General features: G+C 35.5%; 1 protein-coding gene across 1 annotated transcript in view; it reads left to right on the top strand.

Annotated features, from left to right (window-relative positions):
• CSMD1 (CUB and Sushi multiple domains 1) overlaps positions 1-19977 on the top strand; it is a 1037656-nt gene that overhangs the window by 753578 nt on the left and 264101 nt on the right. Inside the window, exon 12 of the mRNA XM_056488498.1 lies at positions 7689-7801. Within this exon, the coding sequence (XP_056344473.1) occupies positions 7689-7801 (113 nt within the window). The remainder of the gene's footprint in view (positions 1-7688; positions 7802-19977) is intronic.

The following is a 19977-nucleotide window of genomic DNA, read 5'->3' as shown; positions in this document are numbered from 1 at the left end:
TTTTTGCAGAGACAAATCTGAGGACCATAATTGCATTATTTGTATTGATTTATTAATATATAAATTTATTAATTGCTAATTTCTGAACTGTCAGATAAATGCTCTTAGAAAACTCCTAGTTTAATTTGACTTAAAAGGTATGATGCAAAATGATTGAATTATTTGCTCAATTCTTGTGTTTCTTGGGTTGCAATACCAAGCAGCTGCTACTGAGCAAATTGAATTCTATATTCTGCAAATCTGAAAAAGAAAAAAGACAAAATTAAAAGCAAACAAAAAACCCCCACCCTGTTTTGAGAGCTTACAAATTATACTAACAAGAAAAACATGAACTGGGAATGAATTTCCACACCTAAGTTTATTTTTTCTTGTATTGTGCAGACCAGTTTTGTAGTGCAACAGTCTTCCTGGTGATGTTGATTTAACTAGTTATAACTATGACAAAAAGGTTTGCATTTTGTTTATTTTTTAATTGGGATACATTTTTGCTCATAGGGATTGCAAAACTCCTTGAGTCACTAAATTTGCTATCCCAAGCTGTTAATTCTGTTTTCTACACTGTACGTACTTCATATGTCAAAATTTGCCAAAACTATGTCAAAATTAAAATTACATGTCAATTTTTTTTACCTTTCCATTTGAAACAATTTAGCTTGTGACTCCACATCTATTTTCCATGATTGTGAAAAAAAAAAGTAAAATATTATTTGCTCGTAATAATTACTATTTAATAAGCAGCACTCCATAATAACATCACCTCCTATAATTTTTTTCAATTTAATAACATTTTAAACATCCTGTAGCAGACATCCACTTCTAAATCCATCACTAGTGTTTCTTGAACTAATACAGTGGTATCATTAGAGACACACATTACTTCTAATCATTTCTTCAGTGTTTTTTTTGACTGAAGTAGCAACGATTTCATCCCTATTACACCACAGTCCATCATGTAGGAATACAGTACAATGTTGGGTTCTTCCATCTTTACTGTAAATTGTATGTTTGATGAAAGCAAAATCTTTGCAAATAAATTTATCTGCCTTTTGGGTTGCAAAATTAGCATTGCTCTGAAAATCATTTGAGAAATGAAATTATTAATAACCGAAATACACTGGAATACAGGAAGGCCCAAAGACAAAACTATAGCCTCATGATAATTAATAATGTATCTGAATTTTTATTGAGACATTGTTCCTGAAGTTATTAAAAACTGGATTGTATCATGCATTATGAAATACCTTATATTCAAACAGCATCACTTGCTTTTCAGAAGGGTCTTCTGTAAATGCTAAGTAACAACCCTCATAAAACACTTGGCCTACTTGAAGAGTATATTATCATGAGAAAGTTCATAACTAAATGTCAGAGTGATTTTCTTATCAAAATTTTTTATTAGTTGGTTGTAATAACATCTGTTACATTTAATGAGCTTTGAGCAGCACCCTGCAGTTATCTTATTCATCCCAGGAGAATGAAGGAGCTTACTGCAAAGACCTTTCTGGCTAGATTTAATTTCTGAATTTCTTAGGGTATCTTAAAGAAATGATGCAGCTGTTCTTATACTCTTCAAGCTTCTGTTGGCAGACAAAATACCAGAATTTCTGCAGAAGCTCTGCAGAATATCACTGTAGAGTCTCATGCTTTTGATTCTAAAACTTTTTAGCTTTTATGTTTTAGTTTCAACACAATATGCTAAAATAAATATATTTCTAAATTCAAATCTAATTCTAATAATTTGAATCTTTCTGCTTGACAGAAAATTGTCATGTCTCAACATATAAGCCTCAGACCCATGCAAAATTTTCCAGTTAGCAGGTGCTAAAGTACTCAAGGTAGTAGCTACCTCTTTATTGGGTGCTTTATTGTAAATTTAAACATTGTAAAAAGACACATTATATTGTAAACAAACTGAAACTTTATAATGAGCTCGGTTGTGCTGGAATGTTTATAAGCCAATCATCCTATGAACATTGGAACTGTCTAAAGGCAGGTCATTAAATAGGTGACTGTTAAATACTTTATGGGAAGAAGATTGAGGGAGCTGAGAATCATGATATATTAAATGATCTGTCCTAGCATAAGCTTTCCATAATGTTCAAACTTCACTTCCCTTCCCTTCCCTTCCCTTCCCTTCCCTTCCCTTCCCTTCCCTTCCCTTCCCTTCCCTTCCCTTCCCTTCCCTTCCCTTCCCTTCCCTTCCCTTCCCTTCCCTTCCCTGTCCCTTCCCTTCCCTTCCCTTCCCTTCCCTTCCCTTCCCTTCCCTTCCCTTCCCTTCCCTGAATCTTCCCTTCCCTTCCCTTCCCTTCCCTTCCCTTCCCTTCCCTTCCCTGAAACTTCCCTGAAACTTCCCTGAAACTTCCCTGAAACTTCCCTGAAACTTCCCTGAAACTTCCCTGAAACTTCCCTGAAACTTCCCTGAAACTTCCCTGAAACTTCCCTTCCCTGAAACTTCCCTTCCCTGAAACTTCCCTGAAACTTCCCTTCCCTTCCCTGAAACTTCCCTTCCCTGAAACTTCCCTTCCCTGAAACTTCCCTTCCCTGAAACTTCCCTTCCCTTCCCTGAAACTTCCCTTCCCTGAAACTTCCCTTCCCTGAAACTTCCCTTCCCTGAAACTTCCCTGAAACTTCCCTGAAACTTCCCTGAAACTTCCCTTCCCTTCCCTTCCCTTCCCTTCCCTTCCCTTCCCTTCCCTTCCCTTCCCTTCCCTTCCCTTCCCTTCCCTGAAACTTCCCTTCCCTTCCCTGAAACTTCCCTTCCCTTCCATTCCCTTCCCTGAAACTTCCCTGAAACTTCCCTTCCCTTCCCTTCCCTTCCCTTCCCTTCCCTTCCCTTCCCTTCCCTTCCCTTCCCTTCCCTTCCCTTCCCTTCCCTTCCCTTCCCTTCCCTTCCCTTCCCTTCCCTTCCCTTCCCTTCCCTTCCCTTCCCTTCCCTTCCCTTCCCTGAAACTTCCCTGAAACTTCCCTGAAACTTCCCTGAAACTTCCCTGAAACTTCCCTGAAACTTCCCTGAAACTTCCCTGAAACTTCCCTTCCCTTCCCTGAAACTTCCCTTCCCTGAAACTTCCCTTCCCTTCCCTGAAACTTCCCTGAAACTTCCCTTCCCTTCCCTTCCCTTCCCTTCCCTTCCCTTCCCTTCCCTTCCCTTCCCTTCCCTTCCCTTCCCTTCCCTTCCCTTCCCTTCCCTTCCCTTCCCTTCCCTTCCCTTCCCTTCCCTTCCCTTCCCTTCCCTTCCCTTCCCTTCCCTTCCCTGAAACTTCCCTGAAACTTCCCTGAAACTTCCCTGAAACTTCCCTGAAACTTCCCTTCCCTTCCCTGAAACTTCCCTTCCCTGAAACTTCCCTTCCCTTCCCTGAAACTTCCCTTCCCTTCCCTGAAACTTCCCTTCCCTTCCCTGAAACTTCCCTGAAACTTCCCTGAAACTTCCCTTCCCTGAAACTTCCCTTCCCTTCCCTTCCCTTCCCTTCCCTTCCCTTCCCTTCCCTTCCCTTCCCTTCCCTTCCCTTCCCTTCCCTTCCCTTCCCTTCCCTTCCCTTCCCTTCCCTTCCCTTCCCTTCCATTCCCTTCCCTGAAACTTCCCTTCCCTGAAACTTCCCTGAAACTTCCCTTCCCTTCCCTTCCCTTCCCTTCCCTGAAACTTCCCTTCCCTGAAACTTCCCTTCCCTGAAACTTCCCTTCCCTTCCCTGAAACTTCCCTTCCCTGAAACTTCCCTGAAACTTCCCTGAAACTTCCCTGAAACTTCCCTGAAACTTCCCTTCCCTGAAACTTCCCTGAAACTTCCCTTCCCTGAAACTTCCCTTCCCTGAAACTTCCCTTCCCTTCCCTGAAACTTCCCTTCCCTGAAACTTCCCTGAAACTTCCCTTCCCTTCCCTTCCCTTCCCTTCCCTTCCCTTCCCTTCCCTTCCCTTCCCTTCCCTTCCCTTCCCTTCCCTTCCCTTCCCTTCCCTTCCCTTCCCTTCCCTTCCCTGAAACTTCCCTGAAACTTCCCTGAAACTTCCCTGAAACTTCCCTGAAACTTCCCTGAAACTTCCCTGAAACTTCCCTGAAACTTCCCTTCCCTGAAACTTCCCTTCCCTGAAACTTCCCTTCCCTGAAACTTCCCTTCCCTTCCCTTCCCTGAAACTTCCCTTCCCTGAAACTTCCCTTCCCTGAAACTTCCCTGAGACTTCCCTGAAACTTCCCTGAAACTTCCCTTCCCTGAAACTTCCCTGAAACTTCCCTTCCCTGAAACTTCCCTGAAACTTCCCTGAAACTTCCCTTCCCTTCCCTGAAACTTCCCTTCCCTTCCCTGAAACTTCCCTTCCCTGAAACTTCCCTTCCCTGAAACTTCCCTTCCCTTCCCTGAAACTTCCCTTCCCTTCCCTGAAACTTCCCTTCCCTTCCCTGAAACTTCCCTTCCCTTCCCTGAAACTTCCCTTCCCTTCCCTTCCCTTCCCTGAAACTTCCCTTCCCTGAAACTTCCCTTCCCTGAAACTTCCCTTCCCTTCCCTTCCCTGAAACTTCCCTGAAACTTCCCTTCCCTGAAACTTCCCTTCCCTGAAACTTCCCTTCCCTTCCCTGAAACTTCCCTTCCCTGAAACTTCCCTGAAACTTCCCTGAAACTTCCCTGAAACTTCCCTGAAACTTCCCTGAAACTTCCCTTCCCTGAAACTTCCCTGAAACTTCCCTTCCCTTCCCTGAAACTTCCCTTCCCTTCCCTGAAACTTCCCTGAAACTTCCCTTCCCTTCCCTGAAACTTCCCTTCCCTTCCCTGAAACTTCCCTGAAACTTCCCTGAAACTTCCCTTCCCTGAAACTTCCCTTCCCTGAAACTTCCCTTCCCTGAAACTTCCCTTCCCTGAAACTTCCCTGAAACTTCCCTTCCCTGAAACTTCCCTTCCCTGAAACTTCCCTTCCCTGAAACTTCCCTGAAACTTCCCTGAAACTTCCCTGAAACTTCCCTGAAACTTCCCTGAAACTTCCCTGAAACTTCCCTTCCCTGAAACTTCCCTTCCCTGAAACTTCCCTTCCCTGAAACTTCCCTGAAACTTCCCTGAAACTTCCCTTCCCTGAAACTTCCCTGAAACTTCCCTGAAACTTCCCTGAAACTTCCCTGAAACTTCCCTTCCCTTCCCTTCCCTGAAACTTCCCTTCCCTGAAACTTCCCTTCCCTGAAACTTCCCTTCCCTGAAACTTCCCTTCCCTGAAACTTCCCTGAAACGTCCCTTCCCTGAAACTTCCCTGAAACTTCCCTTCCCTTCCCTTCCCTGAAACTTCCCTTCCCTGAAACTTCCCTGAAACTTCCCTGAAACTTCCCTTCCCTGAAACTTCCCTTCCCTGAAACTTCCCTTCCCTGAAACTTCCCTGAAACTTCCCTTCCCTGAAACTTCCCTGAAACTTCCCTGAAACTTCCCTGAAACTTCCCTGAAACTTCCCTTCCCTTCCCTTCCCTGAAACTTCCCTGAAACTTCCCTGAAACTTCCCTGAAACTTCCCTGAAACTTCCCTGAAACTTCCCTGAAACTTCCCTGAAACTTCCCTTCCCTGAAACTTCCCTTCCCTGAAACTTCCCTGAAACTTCCCTGAAACTTCCCTTCTTATCTACCATCTATGGATAGACCACTGGCATTTTGAAGGGAGAGGGCTCTGCCTATTTGATGAATTTGCCTTATTCTGTTGTGTTTTTTTTTATTTGGTTGGGCTTTTTTTAAATTTTATTTTACTTTTTTTTTGCTTGAATTCTATAGAGACATTTATATTAGTTGAAAGTATTCCATCCTACTCATAAAGACTTAGGAATTCAGGGTTCATCTTATCTGTGTTCAGAAATTATCAGTGTAGGTCTCATACAGTAATCAGATTACTGAGGATAAAGAGAGCCACTTAAACAGTTGTTAGTTGGTAATGCAATAGGTTTACACATATGACTAGCCACTGAAATTTTTTTGCAGAAAAACCACAAGTTTACAGTTGCCTTTCAATATATATGTAATAATTTTCTTTTTTTGTGTATATATTTCTGCAGGCATCTCCTAAAGTAATTTTGTTTATGTTACTCACTTATCTGGTGAGCTGTCTTTCTTTCCTAAGCTGTCTGTATTATTAATTCAAGTGAATGTCCCAAATTTATCAACATTCATTATTTTATCAGGAAGAGAATATTCAGCATACTGGCTATACCTAGCATCTCTTTGAACCTGTACAGTTCCAAATTAATTTGGTAAGCAGTTAGTTTTCAGACTAAGCAGCTGCTTTATTTTCATTCTTACACAGGTCAAACTGAGCAACCTAGTTATTTTTCACTGTTTCTTGATTTTCTTACTTATCCAAGCTAAGCGCTGCTTATGTGTTTGCATATGATGAGCTACAATGGATTTCATTGTTTTCTTCCTTTTCTGCACTAATGGTATCATAATAATTCATTTCTTACTAGCAGGTCATAACCAGAAATCTTATAGACCATATTAGAGTAAACGCAAACATTGTAGCAGCAGTTCCAGGTGCTACTTTCTGTAGTAATTAGTTAGACCATTCTTTTCATAAGTGGATTGTGGTTTTAAATTTTATTTTCAATGTATCAGAGTAAGAACCCAAATTATTTTTGGGATGTATAGTTTCTTTTCACAACCTTGATTGAAGACAGAGAGAATTCCTATAACATGCATCATAGTTCCTCAGTTCTCACTTTTTTTCTGCTCAGCCCCTCCTTTTATTATGTCTTTGCATTTAAGTTGTAACAATATTAACATCTGGTTTACTGTATCGAAATAATATGTTTTTGGAATAATCCATACACTGTTTTCTTGATAAATTCTGCTTCTAGAACATCTCCCTTTGGTTTGGTATGTTATTAGTCTTAATTAACTCATGCCTATTTGCTTTGCATAATCAAGACTGAGGGTTGGAAGAAAGAGAATTTTCTGGTTTGTATATGATAAAAGTTTAGTTAGCGAGATTCTACGGACACTTTTTGTGTGTGACTTTTCCCACTACTTTTTGTAAAACTGTATACCTATCATCAGGATAGTTGTTCAGGACTAGAACCCAATCATGAACTAGTTTTTTACTATTAAGAAGTAATCTTTTTCATAATGATTCTTTTTGACACACAACTTTTTGATATCAGAATTTTAGATGTATAAGTGACACAGCTGACAAGCACTGAAGTTTTATGATGGGATTCAGCAGTTTGCCTTATATGTGTTTTATACTGCACTGTACTTATCTATACATAGCTATCACACATTACTGTGCGAGAAATAGCAATTTCCCTGAAATTTGTGAGATCACTGTGAGTTATTTCAATGAAGTAGGTGTGAATGTAGTAAGTTCTGGACACACAGACTGTAAGGCATGTAAAGCAATTTTCTTCACTTTTAGAAAGCATGGCACAAAAGCAATAGTCATCCAAACAGGTAAAAACTAATTCATACAGTCACTCTCTTCTCTTACAACTCAATTACTTTATGGAAACTTTCAGTAGGAACAGCTTTATTAGAAGTGTTATAAATTGTTGAATGCAGTAATTCGAAATATTTTTTACTATTACTTCACATTTTTTATTTCGTGTAGAATAGTTAATTTTATAAAAAACTCATAAGAATAGGATGTGGATAGTGTAGAAGCCTGTATTATGTAGTTGTGGTGGTGATAGTAGTAGTAGTAATTTATTCATCTGCAAATGACTTTGCCATTTATCCTACATACAGACTCACTGGATCTAGTGTTCCTGATCTTATTGTGAGCATGAGCAACCAGATGTGGCTTCATTTACAATCTGATGACAGCATTGGCTCACCAGGATTCAAAGCTGTTTATCAAGGTATGAGCTAAATTAACTATTTTAAACTTATGTTGTAACTTCATTTATACCCCAACAAATTAATTTCAAGTAGGCATTTAATCTTTTCACAAACTTAAGAGTTTTGATACTGTCTCTGTTATCAAATAATGGTTAATGAAGACATGGACTGGCAAATATCTACGAAATAACTGAAAATATTTGCAAGTAAAAATGAAAATTATGGCTCTAATACATTTTGCTGGGAGGTCAATAGAAGTTAAAAATTTCTAATATATTTGAAAGGTCTTAAATTTTACATTCTGCTAATCTATATCATATTGGATACTATTTGAAAAATATTGTTAATATTCTAAGACTTTATTGGGGTACTTATAAAACTTATTTTGATGCCTCACAGAGAATTTTCACAGACAAAATTAGTATGTAATGAAAACAATGGAACAGATGTATTGTATGCTATTGTGGAAATTAAGATGATGTATATAATTGTGGAAATTTAACTCAAGAAAAATGATCCAAGTTACCCTAGCCTCATTTGTGTTGCTTCTGTCTCAAAGAAATGAGAATCTTTGCAATATAAACATCTTTTTGACTGTGTGAAGTTCTGAAGTTGATTAATAGTATTAAAAAATACCTGATATATCTTAGTATGCATGCATGTATTGATTTTTTTTTTCAATAGGTTGTATAGACCTCCAGCTAGAAAGAGCTCTTTTTATTAACATCTGGTATAATTTTCTGTTAATTTCCATGTTAATTAGTTCACCTTAAGGATAAGGGAAAACACTTGATAGTATTTTCAATAGTGCCTTATGGGTACATATGATGAAAATGGTTTGATAATAATCTTGTCAAAATTAGTTTTGTACAAAACATGCTGCAAAACATTGAGAGACTATTCATAGTTCAGTAACTGAGATTAACTGAATTGGAAGAGTGGAGTGCTCCTTAAACATTGTCCATAAACTGAAGTACCCTGTCTGAGTGTTTCACTTCATTTCTAGGTACCTTATTGTTTCAATACCAAATCAGGAAAAATAAAGAGCGAACAGTTATGGAGATGTTAACCAGGAGTTTAGAAACACATGCATTTCTTGCACTAAGGACATTAAGATTTGCTTGAGCAGGTTTTCAGCAGCAGGGTCTGTGGCTGTGACATATTGTGTACATTGAATGGAACAGGAAGGGGAAATATTCCCCAATGGTCAGCCAGGAAACATGGTGTTACTTCTCCACACCAATATTTATCTACTAATGGTCTCTCCTTTGAGGCAGGTGGTGATAATAGCAGTGATTAGGGTTATACTGCCAGCATTCTTTTGCCCTAACACTATATTTCTTTGGGACTCACACAAGCTCACTATATGTTATTCCCACTCATAGTACTGATTGGAACATGCTAATCAGAGAAACTGTTTTACAGTCATAGCTTAAGTTTCTGTGGGCACATACTGCTGGATAATATTTGAGTGTTTTAATTATAATTATCTATTTTTTTATGCTCCTTGTTTTGGTTTTCTTTTATGTGACCTGAAATAAAAAAAATAAGGAAAAAAAAGGAGAAAGAAATGGTGATTCTCATGAGAGTGGCAATCACTTCCCATGAGAATCCTCCATAGCAACACTACTGAGATTTGCAGGTCCATGGCCATGGAAATAACCATATGAGAGCAAGGAAAATTACAGAGGCTCCTGAAACACTTTCCCAATTGCTTAAGTGCGATGTACATAAGAGCTGTGAATTAAAAAGCAGATGCAGACCTGTGGCCCTCCTATGGCTAAGACATTAAGGAATCTTCAGGCATATAGTTACACAGCTCAAGTATGTTTTATTGCATGAGTATAATCACATAAACTTTATCTAAATTAGTGTTACCCCTTCTTTTCCCATCTGTCATGGTTTTATCTTTAGTACTTGTGTCATTTCTAAGGTCTGTGTTTATTTAAAAAATATATTGTTTTTAAAAAGTCTATTTGTGAAATACATTCAGTGGAAATGGTGATACTATCGTGGAGAGAGAGTGTTGGTACAAGTTATGTATCTGACACTTTACATTGCTTCCTCAAACCAAAATTATGCACTATGGCTTCTCATAAACCTATGAAAAAGTTCAAAAAATTAAATTATATAAATCAGATGGTTTATTTTTATGCTATAATTTCTTTCTGGTATTTTTAATGTAAATTCATCTGTTGTAATTTCTGTATTTGTATAATGATTTTTTATTTATGGAGTTCAACCTCTTACTTCTGCAGACTTTCTGCAAACACCTGAAGTATACAATGTGCATTTTGCAGTAGCATCTTTTTGGTGAAGTGTACTGTTATCATTTGACAGTTGGATTTTGACTTTCAGTCTTGTTTTCCAACCAGTTGTGTATTATTCTTAATTTTTTTAGCTTTGCAAGTCAATTTCAGAATTCTAAAGTGTGAAATGTTCACAAGTTCAAAAGTATAGTAAATGTTTTAAGATAAAGGTGAATGATAGCTTTTTTTCTCTATATTCATTTCAATGTTCTCATTAGTTTTATTAGAATTTTCTCGTCTTTTATTGTTGATGAAACTTTTAACCATCTGTACGCTCAATACATTTCCTGCTTTAGGCTAAGTGTAAAGTTTATGCTTCTATGCTGTCACAAGGTGCCTGAATAAATCTTCTTCCCCTTGTTCAGCAGTTAAAGAACCTACATAAAAATAGAATCTCATTTTAATTGTGAGAAAGTTAATAGATTGTGACATGTAACCTCACAAACACCATCTTTGTGTTTGCAATTAGCTATACAGAAGGCAATCTGCAGTCTTTGATGCCATATACATTTTCTGTTGAGATAAAGGATTATTTGAATCTTTTTACAAAAATGTTGTGAGTTTTGCTCATAATTACCTGAGCAAATTATTATTATCAATATTATTATCAATATTACCTCTTGGTAATATTTTACAGCTCACCAATCCTCTTGGTAATATTTTACAGCTTGCCAATTGTATTTTGACTTTGTATCTATTAGAATATATTTTTTTCTATTACTACTTAAATAGCATCATAGTGTATAGAAAATTGCTACTTTAAACTTCATCTCACTTTAATTATTAAGAAAGGACATTAATGATGCAGTTCACCTATCTTACATTATTACCATGTCCACCTAAAATTGGCATGAAATGATGCCTTAAATGACCTGATATGCATAACAGATTTTATGTATGAATAGTAATTTTAATCCTATTTACAATTTTCCTAAGGGAAACTGACAAGCAGTGACTGTGTTAGCAAATACAAGAGATGTCTTGATATTTTTCTGCCAGCCATAGTCCATGTTATGCATTATAAAGACAAAAGTATAATTTAAGCATTACCTCCATGTAATTAGTAAGTAAAATGCAAGACACTACCAGCAGCCCTGAACTTTGATAATGAACTTTCTATACCATATTAGAACCACATTATTATTATTTCTACAATAGAAGGCTCTTAATCCATACTAAAAAAAAGTAAAAAAGAATAATCTGAACCCAACATTATTTTTTCAAAAAAACCGTTTTATAGACTATTTTGGAAAGTCCTTCATTCCCTGTTATAGATCCCAGATATCTTAACAGAATGGTTTAATACCTTTTAAAAAGACTCTTTCAGAAAGAGTCCTCAGAAAGTATATTTTCTATGAAAAGGCGAGAAATTTAAATTGCTCTGTTCATGAAGAATAATATTGTAATATTGTCCTTGAAAGAGATATATTGTAATACTGCACCTAAGTGTTTCAAAGGATCTAAAGTGAAATCTTCTCCAGTTATCATTTATGCCAGTTTTCCTTACTGAAGCCAAGATCATCAGGTGTCACTTCAGAAGTCTTCATAAATTAAACAAAATTACATTGTTTTTCACAGCTGATACTTCACAATGAAACCCACTAACATTCCTCAATATTATAAAGTGCTGCTTTAATATTAAAATTTGTAAGTCCATTTCTTCTAATTTAAACTTTACTTTTACCTGGATATTTAGGACTGTTGTGAAATACCTCAGTGTATTTTCTCCATAGGGAGAAATAGATCTGTCCCTCTAAGGGACACATATGAAATCCTAGTATGTAACCTCTTGGGTGAATATTATAAACATGCCAAATGGTAATCTGGATGAAGGTTGCTGCTAATCTCCCTTGTTGAAGTTTCTTCAGTCTGGAGAAATTTTAAATATGCATTAGAACAGGGCCTGGCGTCTTCTGACCACTCTGGTCAAATAGGCTGAGGTTCACCGAAAGTACTTATTTTGAATTAATAAAAAAATTTCTGTTTTTTTTTTTTTTTTTGTTTGTTTGTTTTTTTTTTTTGTTTGTTTTTTGGTTTTGTGTTTATTTTTGTTTTTTAAGCTCCAGCTTTATTTTCATTCCTGGCATGCAATGACTCTCAACTCTTTTTTTTTTTTTTTTTTTTAAATAGTAACATATACATAAAGAGCAGCATGACAAACAAATAAATAAATATAACATGCACAAAGTGATGAAAACAATATCACATCATCACCTTGATGTCACAGGATGGTCTGGTAACACTAACAAAGCTAAACAAAGCTAAAAATATACTTTGACAAGCATGCTTTTTTTCCGTTTTGTTGCTGGTCATGGGCTAAAGAAAGGACTTTTTACATACAATAAATAAAGAATTTGTAATCGAAGCAATTTTTTATTTGTACACCTTTTCTTAAAAAAGGTTAGTTCTCTTCTTGAGCTGCATTCCTATTTTGTTTTGACTACAAGTGAAGACCACCCATGCCCAAATTTGTCCAGCACATGTGATCTAATGTAGGATTTAGGCAGCTTTGAATCAACAGGAAGACTTGGTTTATGCCACTTCTTAATATTGATTCAAGCATGCATTTACCTGTTCAGTGGATAAATTAGGCACAGTCATTGCTATGCGTATCCAGGTCAGGATAACGCAGCATGTTACTGTGTCAGTAGGCATTGTAGCAGTATCAGCGATAGGTTACAGCTGCAGCCAAAAAAAGGACTGAGGAGGTGAATATGTGCCTCAGTTTGGCTTGTTCCACTCTTTTTATGGGTGTGCCACATCTAAAATTAGGTGCTTTATGGTTTTCAGGATCCAGGGTGGATAATGCAGCCAGCTGATGATTAGGCTGCTTCCTTGCTTGTGATCCTATTGGGTGTATCACACTGACATTAAAGTAAATGACAGCTTGAATGGTTTATAATTTTATTATGCTTGAGGTTTTTCTCCCATTCAACCCTGTAATTCTGAAAAAAAAAGTATTTAATCTTTAGACTTCCAGACTTCTGGATAACTAGTATAACAATATCTGTTCTATAACCTGTTTAGAACTCATTTTTCATTCGTGCCTTTACGTGGTGATATAAAGTAATTAAGTTATTTCATAGGCTATCCTTTAGTTCATAACAGTGTTATAAAATAAATCTGGTGACTCAGTGATATAATTCTAGAATTTTATGTAATTTGAAGTTATTAAGAATTCTTGGAGATATCAGGAAGTATATCAGCTCCTGCATGCAGCTGAAAATGTCAGGCTTACAACTTTTATTTGTATTGATGCTCAACAGAGAAGTTAAGCTCTGAGCTCTTCATTACGATTGTTTGGAAGAAGATTTTTCTTTCCTCTTGAGACTAGTAGAAAAATGCTTTCACAAACATATTTCAGTTTCTGAGATAAATGTCAGTTACCTTTTTGCATACAATTACTTTATATAACCATGTAAAGTATTAGTAAAACTTAAATCAGTGCAGTTTTGTACAAAAATGTAATGGCCTTGCAAATGCTTTTACACTACCAATATTGATGTAAAACTTTGTTACTGCATGGAGGTTTAATAAAACCTATTCTGAAAAAATAAATTAAATTAAGACTTCCTAGGACTCTCACAATTGGACATGCACACAGGGAAATCATTATATACAGTATAATTCTTGGAAAGAAAACAGATATAAGTCATTCAGTGAAAACTTTGAGTTTCTTTTGCTTTAAGCTTTTCTCTCTTTCATGTATTTCATGTATATTAAGTTTTCTTCTTGTGTTATGTTTGTATGTCTTATAATTCAGAACATTATCCAAGCGTGTGCTTTTGGAGAATAGGCAATAAATATGTTTCATGTGAATACTGTTATTTATTAAAGCAACTTAGTTCTGTGTAGAACTGTCAGAAACTTATATCATAATGTATGAATGAATCTGTTTGTAGTGCTGCACAGGGAAGGTTAGTTTTTTTGAATAGGCAAATGTCAGTTACGTAATTTTTGCCACAGTGTATTATCAATCATTTTCAGAAGCTTTCCTATATTTTTGTCTGACCTTTTTAGAGTATATTATTCAGATATGCCTAGAACAGACATTTCTCAGTTTCAGGATACTAGGATTTTCTTTCAAATTAAAAGTACCACCAGTAGGTTACTAATAGAGTGAAAAGAGGCACACTTAGTTACTGAAAATTACTGCTGCAGTTTCAAATAAATTTTAATAGTGGAGAATGTGTTTTCCTGAGTTTTCTATAATGTTTAGGGTGGCAAACAGAGGACACTTTTCATCTAGAAAATTTACATAAACTTAAGGAGCATAATATAACAGTGAAACACTTTAGTTTGTTGAGTATTTTGATTATTTATATATTAGCAGACTGTAGGGGATAAGACAAAATTTCTGTCTCTGCCATAATCCTTTATTAAATAATCCCAAATGGAAGCTTAGTGAAGAGAATAAAAAGTAGTGATCATGCAATACCCTATAACTATTCTTCTCCCTCCTAAATTAGCAAAATAACAAAACAAAAAATCTTAACATATCTTTGAATATTAAGTATAAATAACTGATGTTTTAAAGATTTTTTTGTTTGTTTGTTTATTTTTTTACTTCTGACAGGTGTTTCTTTGTACTTTTTTCCTTCTACTGAAAACAAACAAGAAATGGAACTGAACTGGATCTAAGTTGTTTGAAACATAAATCCTAGTTTTTGCTTGTTTGCAGATACAGTTCAGTTTGAAAGTTTGATCAACAATTAGATAGGTAAACAGAAACAGGTGTTTTACCAGTTAATACTCTCTCAATTTTTTTTAAATGTAGCCAATACCACAATGTCTGCACCATGAGCTTAGCTTTCTACTAACATTACCTAAGAAGACAGCCCTTTCACTCCTTAGTTCCAAATAATTCTCTTTTAGTAATTTGGCTTATTTAATTTATAAAGTGGTGACATACTCAGAATTTCCTGTTAATATCTACAACTGAGATTGTTTAGAATTCTTAAGTATCTTCTGTTCATTTATAAAACTCCTACAAATGATGTTCAGAAAGGTGCATCATAGCTAGACAGCAACAGATAGCATGTTATGACTTTTCTTTTGAGTAAGAATACTTCTTATAGAGCATTTTATTTTTCTGCCAGTTTTCTGTATTTTTTTGCTTCAAGGTTTAAGCTATGAGAGCTATATTGCCCCTTAGTTTTGAAGCCTTTTGATGTATGACACTCTCTGGTTTCAAAAATCAAGTGCTTGCTTTTAAATGAGTAATAAATCAGCTGTTCATGTTGACTCTCTAGTGCTGACACTTAGTTTAAACTTTAATTTCATTTCTATGTTACTTTAAGTAACCAACCTTTTTCAAACAGTAATGAAAGAATTGATTAAATGATATGATGATTGACAGACATTGGACTGCATTGAAAGAGTCATAGAAATATTTAGGTTGAAAAAGACCCTTAAGATTGTTGAGTCAAATTGTTAACATTGCCAAGTCAAAAAATTCTAATATGGATCATTTTTTAATTCTATCAAAGTCTGAACAAGCTGTGAGAAGTGATGTTATCCTTGAAGTCAATAAACTTTAAAGTAAGCATTGGTTTAATAATCTTGATAAATATTTAATTTACTCCTCTAAGGCAAAATGCAATATTATTGCAATTTTTCTTAAAAATATATTTATCTGGAACAAAAAAAAAAAAAAAAAAAACCAACATTTTTTTGAGTCAGGCTTTGAGTCTCACAGGATTTTCTGTGTATGTGTGCTCATGATGTTAGCATACTAATAGTTCTTTTTGCGATACAACACAGGGTAACTTGATAAAAATATATGAAATGAAAAAGATAAAATGACCCTAAGACACTGTACACAAAATCTTGCTTCCAATTTAGACTTTATGGTAGCCATTTAAAAAATACATATATATGTATTTATAGATATATAAAATGTATTTCACATATTAGAATAATTTCAAATAATCTGAATAATCTCTCCTCTCAACTCATTTTTTTCATATTGTGATTTTCTTGTATGTTTATTAGATTACATTGTATATCACAGAATTAATTCAGTAAATTTTGCGTAAACCTTTAAAGTAATACAGCTAATCTTAGATTTACTGTTATATATAAAGACCATATTCTGGTTTTTAAGATAACCCAGCTGTAAAAGCTGGTGTTCCTTCGAAGAAAAACAGTGATAAAACCCTGGAGATAGGAGCTACCTTTATTTTTTGAAAATGTCTGTTACATCTGCAAGGAGGTGCTCATAAATGTTAAAATTAACAAGGTACAATAAATTTAAAGTAAAGATTTAGGTGAGTAATCTACCCTAAATCCCTATGTAAGCACTCTTTTTCAGTGACATTTTGACCTTTCATAATCGAAATGTAGTCTTCTTTGAAAGAAGAATACAAATGCTCTGAGGAGGATTAAATCACAATGATCTGAGGATAAAGGCACACCTGAGTGAGTAGTTTTGCACGAGCTTTCATGTGCCTTTAATGGCCTTAGTTGTGTTCTTTTCCTAGTAAGGGAGAAGTGTGTGTGTGCACATGTTGTGGTTAAACCAGCAGGGGCAAGGAAGGAGAGATTCTCCATGTTTCCTTTGAGTGGCCAAACCTGCTGTGACAGTCTTTCCATGGCCAAGTTGCCAGCCCCTGAGGTTTAGGGGAGGAGGATCAGAAATGCTCTTTATAGGCAGACCAGGATATCCAAAGGTGCCTGCCCAGTGCTTTATCATCATGGTGCTGGTGTGTGACAGCAGTGTTCTTCATACAAATCTTCACCTGCACTCAATTTCATCCAAATCCTTGGAGTCCTGATTATTGTCCACTGTAGATCACCTCCATCACTGCTAATTTCTAGTATAGTGTGTAAATTTATTTAATAAAACTGGTGTCTTAGAAATGCTGTACTAGAATTCTGCAAAACCTACATAAGGGTATTTTTATATAGTAGATTCATTTTAGCTATTGTTGAGATTTTAAAAAGATCTGGAATTTTTTGTTCCTATTCATTTTTCCACCTTTTTAAGCTAGGCTAGATTCCAATTATCATCTCATTAAAGTAAATTGCAGTTTTTAGGATTCTCGTGCTTATTGGTATGCTTTTCTTTTACTAACTAACACCATGAAAAGACAAAAGATGGTCAGGTTTGGGTTGTTAAACACTTTCTGCATCATTTGTGCCTTCATGATAGTATTTATTGATTTTCTTAAATGTCACTGTTAATTACTAAATCACATGTTGATTATTAAGTCACCATATTGGTAAGTACTAAAGAAAGATCTGTGGAAAATATTAAGCAACAGTTGAAGATTTTAATTCTGACATGCAGTTGTCTATTAGTAAGATCCTCCATAAAGAACGTTTATTTCACTAAAGAGTTCTTCAAAATTCTTCAGTACTTTTTATCTTTCCCAAGTCCTTTCAACCACCACATGATTTATCTATTAGCTCATAAACAGACATCAATTTTGCACTTTGACTGAAATTGATGTGACATACTAACACCTCCAGTTGTTGCAAAGTCAGCATATCCTTCAGAGCAGATTTTTTTATATTCCCCATTAATTTTATCAGCAGTTTAAATTAAAGGGGGTTGTTATTGATTAAATAATGACTTATGAAATAAGATGAAATAATGGCTTCTTTTTACGTTAATGTGAAATTTGAGAAAAACCATACCTCCTAATATAAAACACTATCAAGAACAAATTTCAGACTGTGCATTGGATTTTTTTGTTGTGTATATATGTCAGCATATTAAAAAAATCAATTCAGACTCTTTATTATACATGAGAATTGCTGAATTAAGTTAACAAAAAGCCGCAATGTTATCTTAGCATTGTGTGTGTTTGCATGCTCTGTTTGCATATGAACATTTCTGAACACTCAATTCTGTTCTAACCATGAAGAACTAACAACATTTGCTAGAAAATGGATCATCTAAAATATGGAATCTTGGTGCTCTCAAAACATCACTTATATAAGATTGTAGAGTGAAGGTTTTGAAGTGCAAGAAGTAATAAACTACATTAAATGGGATATATGCACAAGTGAAGCTGAATACAAAGCTCTGACTGTCAGTGAAAAAAACTTTGCTACTGCATTGTACCTTCACATCTTCTCTGACCTTTCCAGGCTTGCATAGCCATGGCCAGGCCTTTCTTTAGTAGGACATTATGCACCCTTCATGGAAAGATTTTAAAAGACCATTTCCTTTACAATTCACTTGTAGGCTTAGCATTAGTATCAAAGGGCCTGTATTTTTCTTTTCAGTGTCCAAAGAATAATGTGATGCTGAAAGAACTTTTAGAAAGCAGAGTACTATTTACTTTAAAATAAAATCATCATAAGTAGAGCACAGAAGAAAGCAGTGAATATTTTGCAGATACTCTAACAGTATCAGTTGTAACAGTTGTAACATTAAAAAAAAATGAATCATGAGTCCTTGTAAATATATATGTAAACTGTTTGCAGTCTGTATCTCCAGATATGATGTTGATGTGTTTTTCCAGTGGTTTGAAAGAAAAAAATTAGGACCATTTCTATCTGGTAGTGAATATACTTGCCTTTGTTTCAATGCTAGGGTGGTATTAGCCTCAGTGCACTTGCATAGCCTTCCTTGCAGAATTAACTTTAAATGCTCAAAGAAAAAAGTAATAAAAAAAAAACCCAACAAAAATGGGAAAGATAAAGGCAGAAGATATAAACCTTTTGGATATTTTCTATGATCTGCAGTATTCACTACATTTCAATCTATCTGTCGTTGATAATTCCAGGGTCTTAACATTTGTTGCCACTTTCAGTTTTCTGATGTCTATATGAGCTCTGAAACATTAAAATGTTTCTATACAGTCACTTTTTTATAGACCATGATAATAAAGCTTGGGTCTATTAATTTTTCTATTGTATTGTATTATGCTGTATAATTTTGTATATATGCTGTAGAAAAGCTTACTGAATTTTGGTGAGTATCATTCTCAAGCTTATTTAGCTTGCAACTGAACTTTGCTGGACTGTGTTTCCAAATATTATCACATTGAGTTTGGTTCAAAATCTAATCAGCTGCTTAGAAACATGCACAGAACCACAGAGGTTCCTCCTGTGCTATTTTGGTAATATTAATATGCAGAGAAAAGAGGAGGAATATTAACAGATTTTAGTAAGAATTGGATGAAAAAAAAGATAAATTTTCATTTTTTTCCTAATTTCCATTCATTCAATTAATTCGCTTTTTAAATATCCACTCACAATATGTTCAAGAAAAGTGGGTGCAACCTATTTATTGGGATTGTTTTTTAATCTGCCAAGACTGAAAGTACATAAAATAATCTGACTAGGCCTGATCTGTTTGCTTCTCTGCTGGATGTGGTTTCACCAGAACATGTACCTGACAGGAGCAACATAAATAAAAATTTCAATTCACCTCCCCACGGCCCGTTCTATTTGGAAAAAAAACAAAACAAAACAAAACAAAAAGCCAACAAAACACCCAAACAGCAAACCGAAACAACACTGTACCTGCCAAACACAAACATTTTTAAAAATCCATTGTTGTGGTTGTTTGTTTTTTTTTCCAATGAACAGATTATAATTGTATCCTGGTTAGTCTATGAAGGCTTTAGTTAAGCTTTGTTTTATAGTAACAGACGCAGGATTTCATGTAGCAGTTTGCTGGGTTTTAGGTTTGTGCAGTTAACCTCTACAGACAAACAATATCCAGAGGGGGACATTTTTCAGCAAAATAACCAACACTGCTAAATCCCCACCATATGCCAACTTGTCCTCCTTTTTTTCTTCTGGGTGCAAAATGGAAACCCAAGATTTTGAATGGAATTTTAAGACTAAGTCCAGTCTATCTATGCAAAGTCAAATAGATAGTTAATGCTCATGAAGACTTATCTACATGCCCCTGTGAAATTTTAGTA

Source organism: Oenanthe melanoleuca, chromosome 3 (genome assembly GCF_029582105.1).
Source record: "Oenanthe melanoleuca isolate GR-GAL-2019-014 chromosome 3, OMel1.0, whole genome shotgun sequence".
Classification (NCBI taxonomy): Eukaryota; Metazoa; Chordata; class Aves; order Passeriformes; family Muscicapidae; genus Oenanthe; species Oenanthe melanoleuca.
Note: the sequence above shows the minus strand (reverse complement) of the source record. Positions and strands in the feature narration are given on the sequence as shown.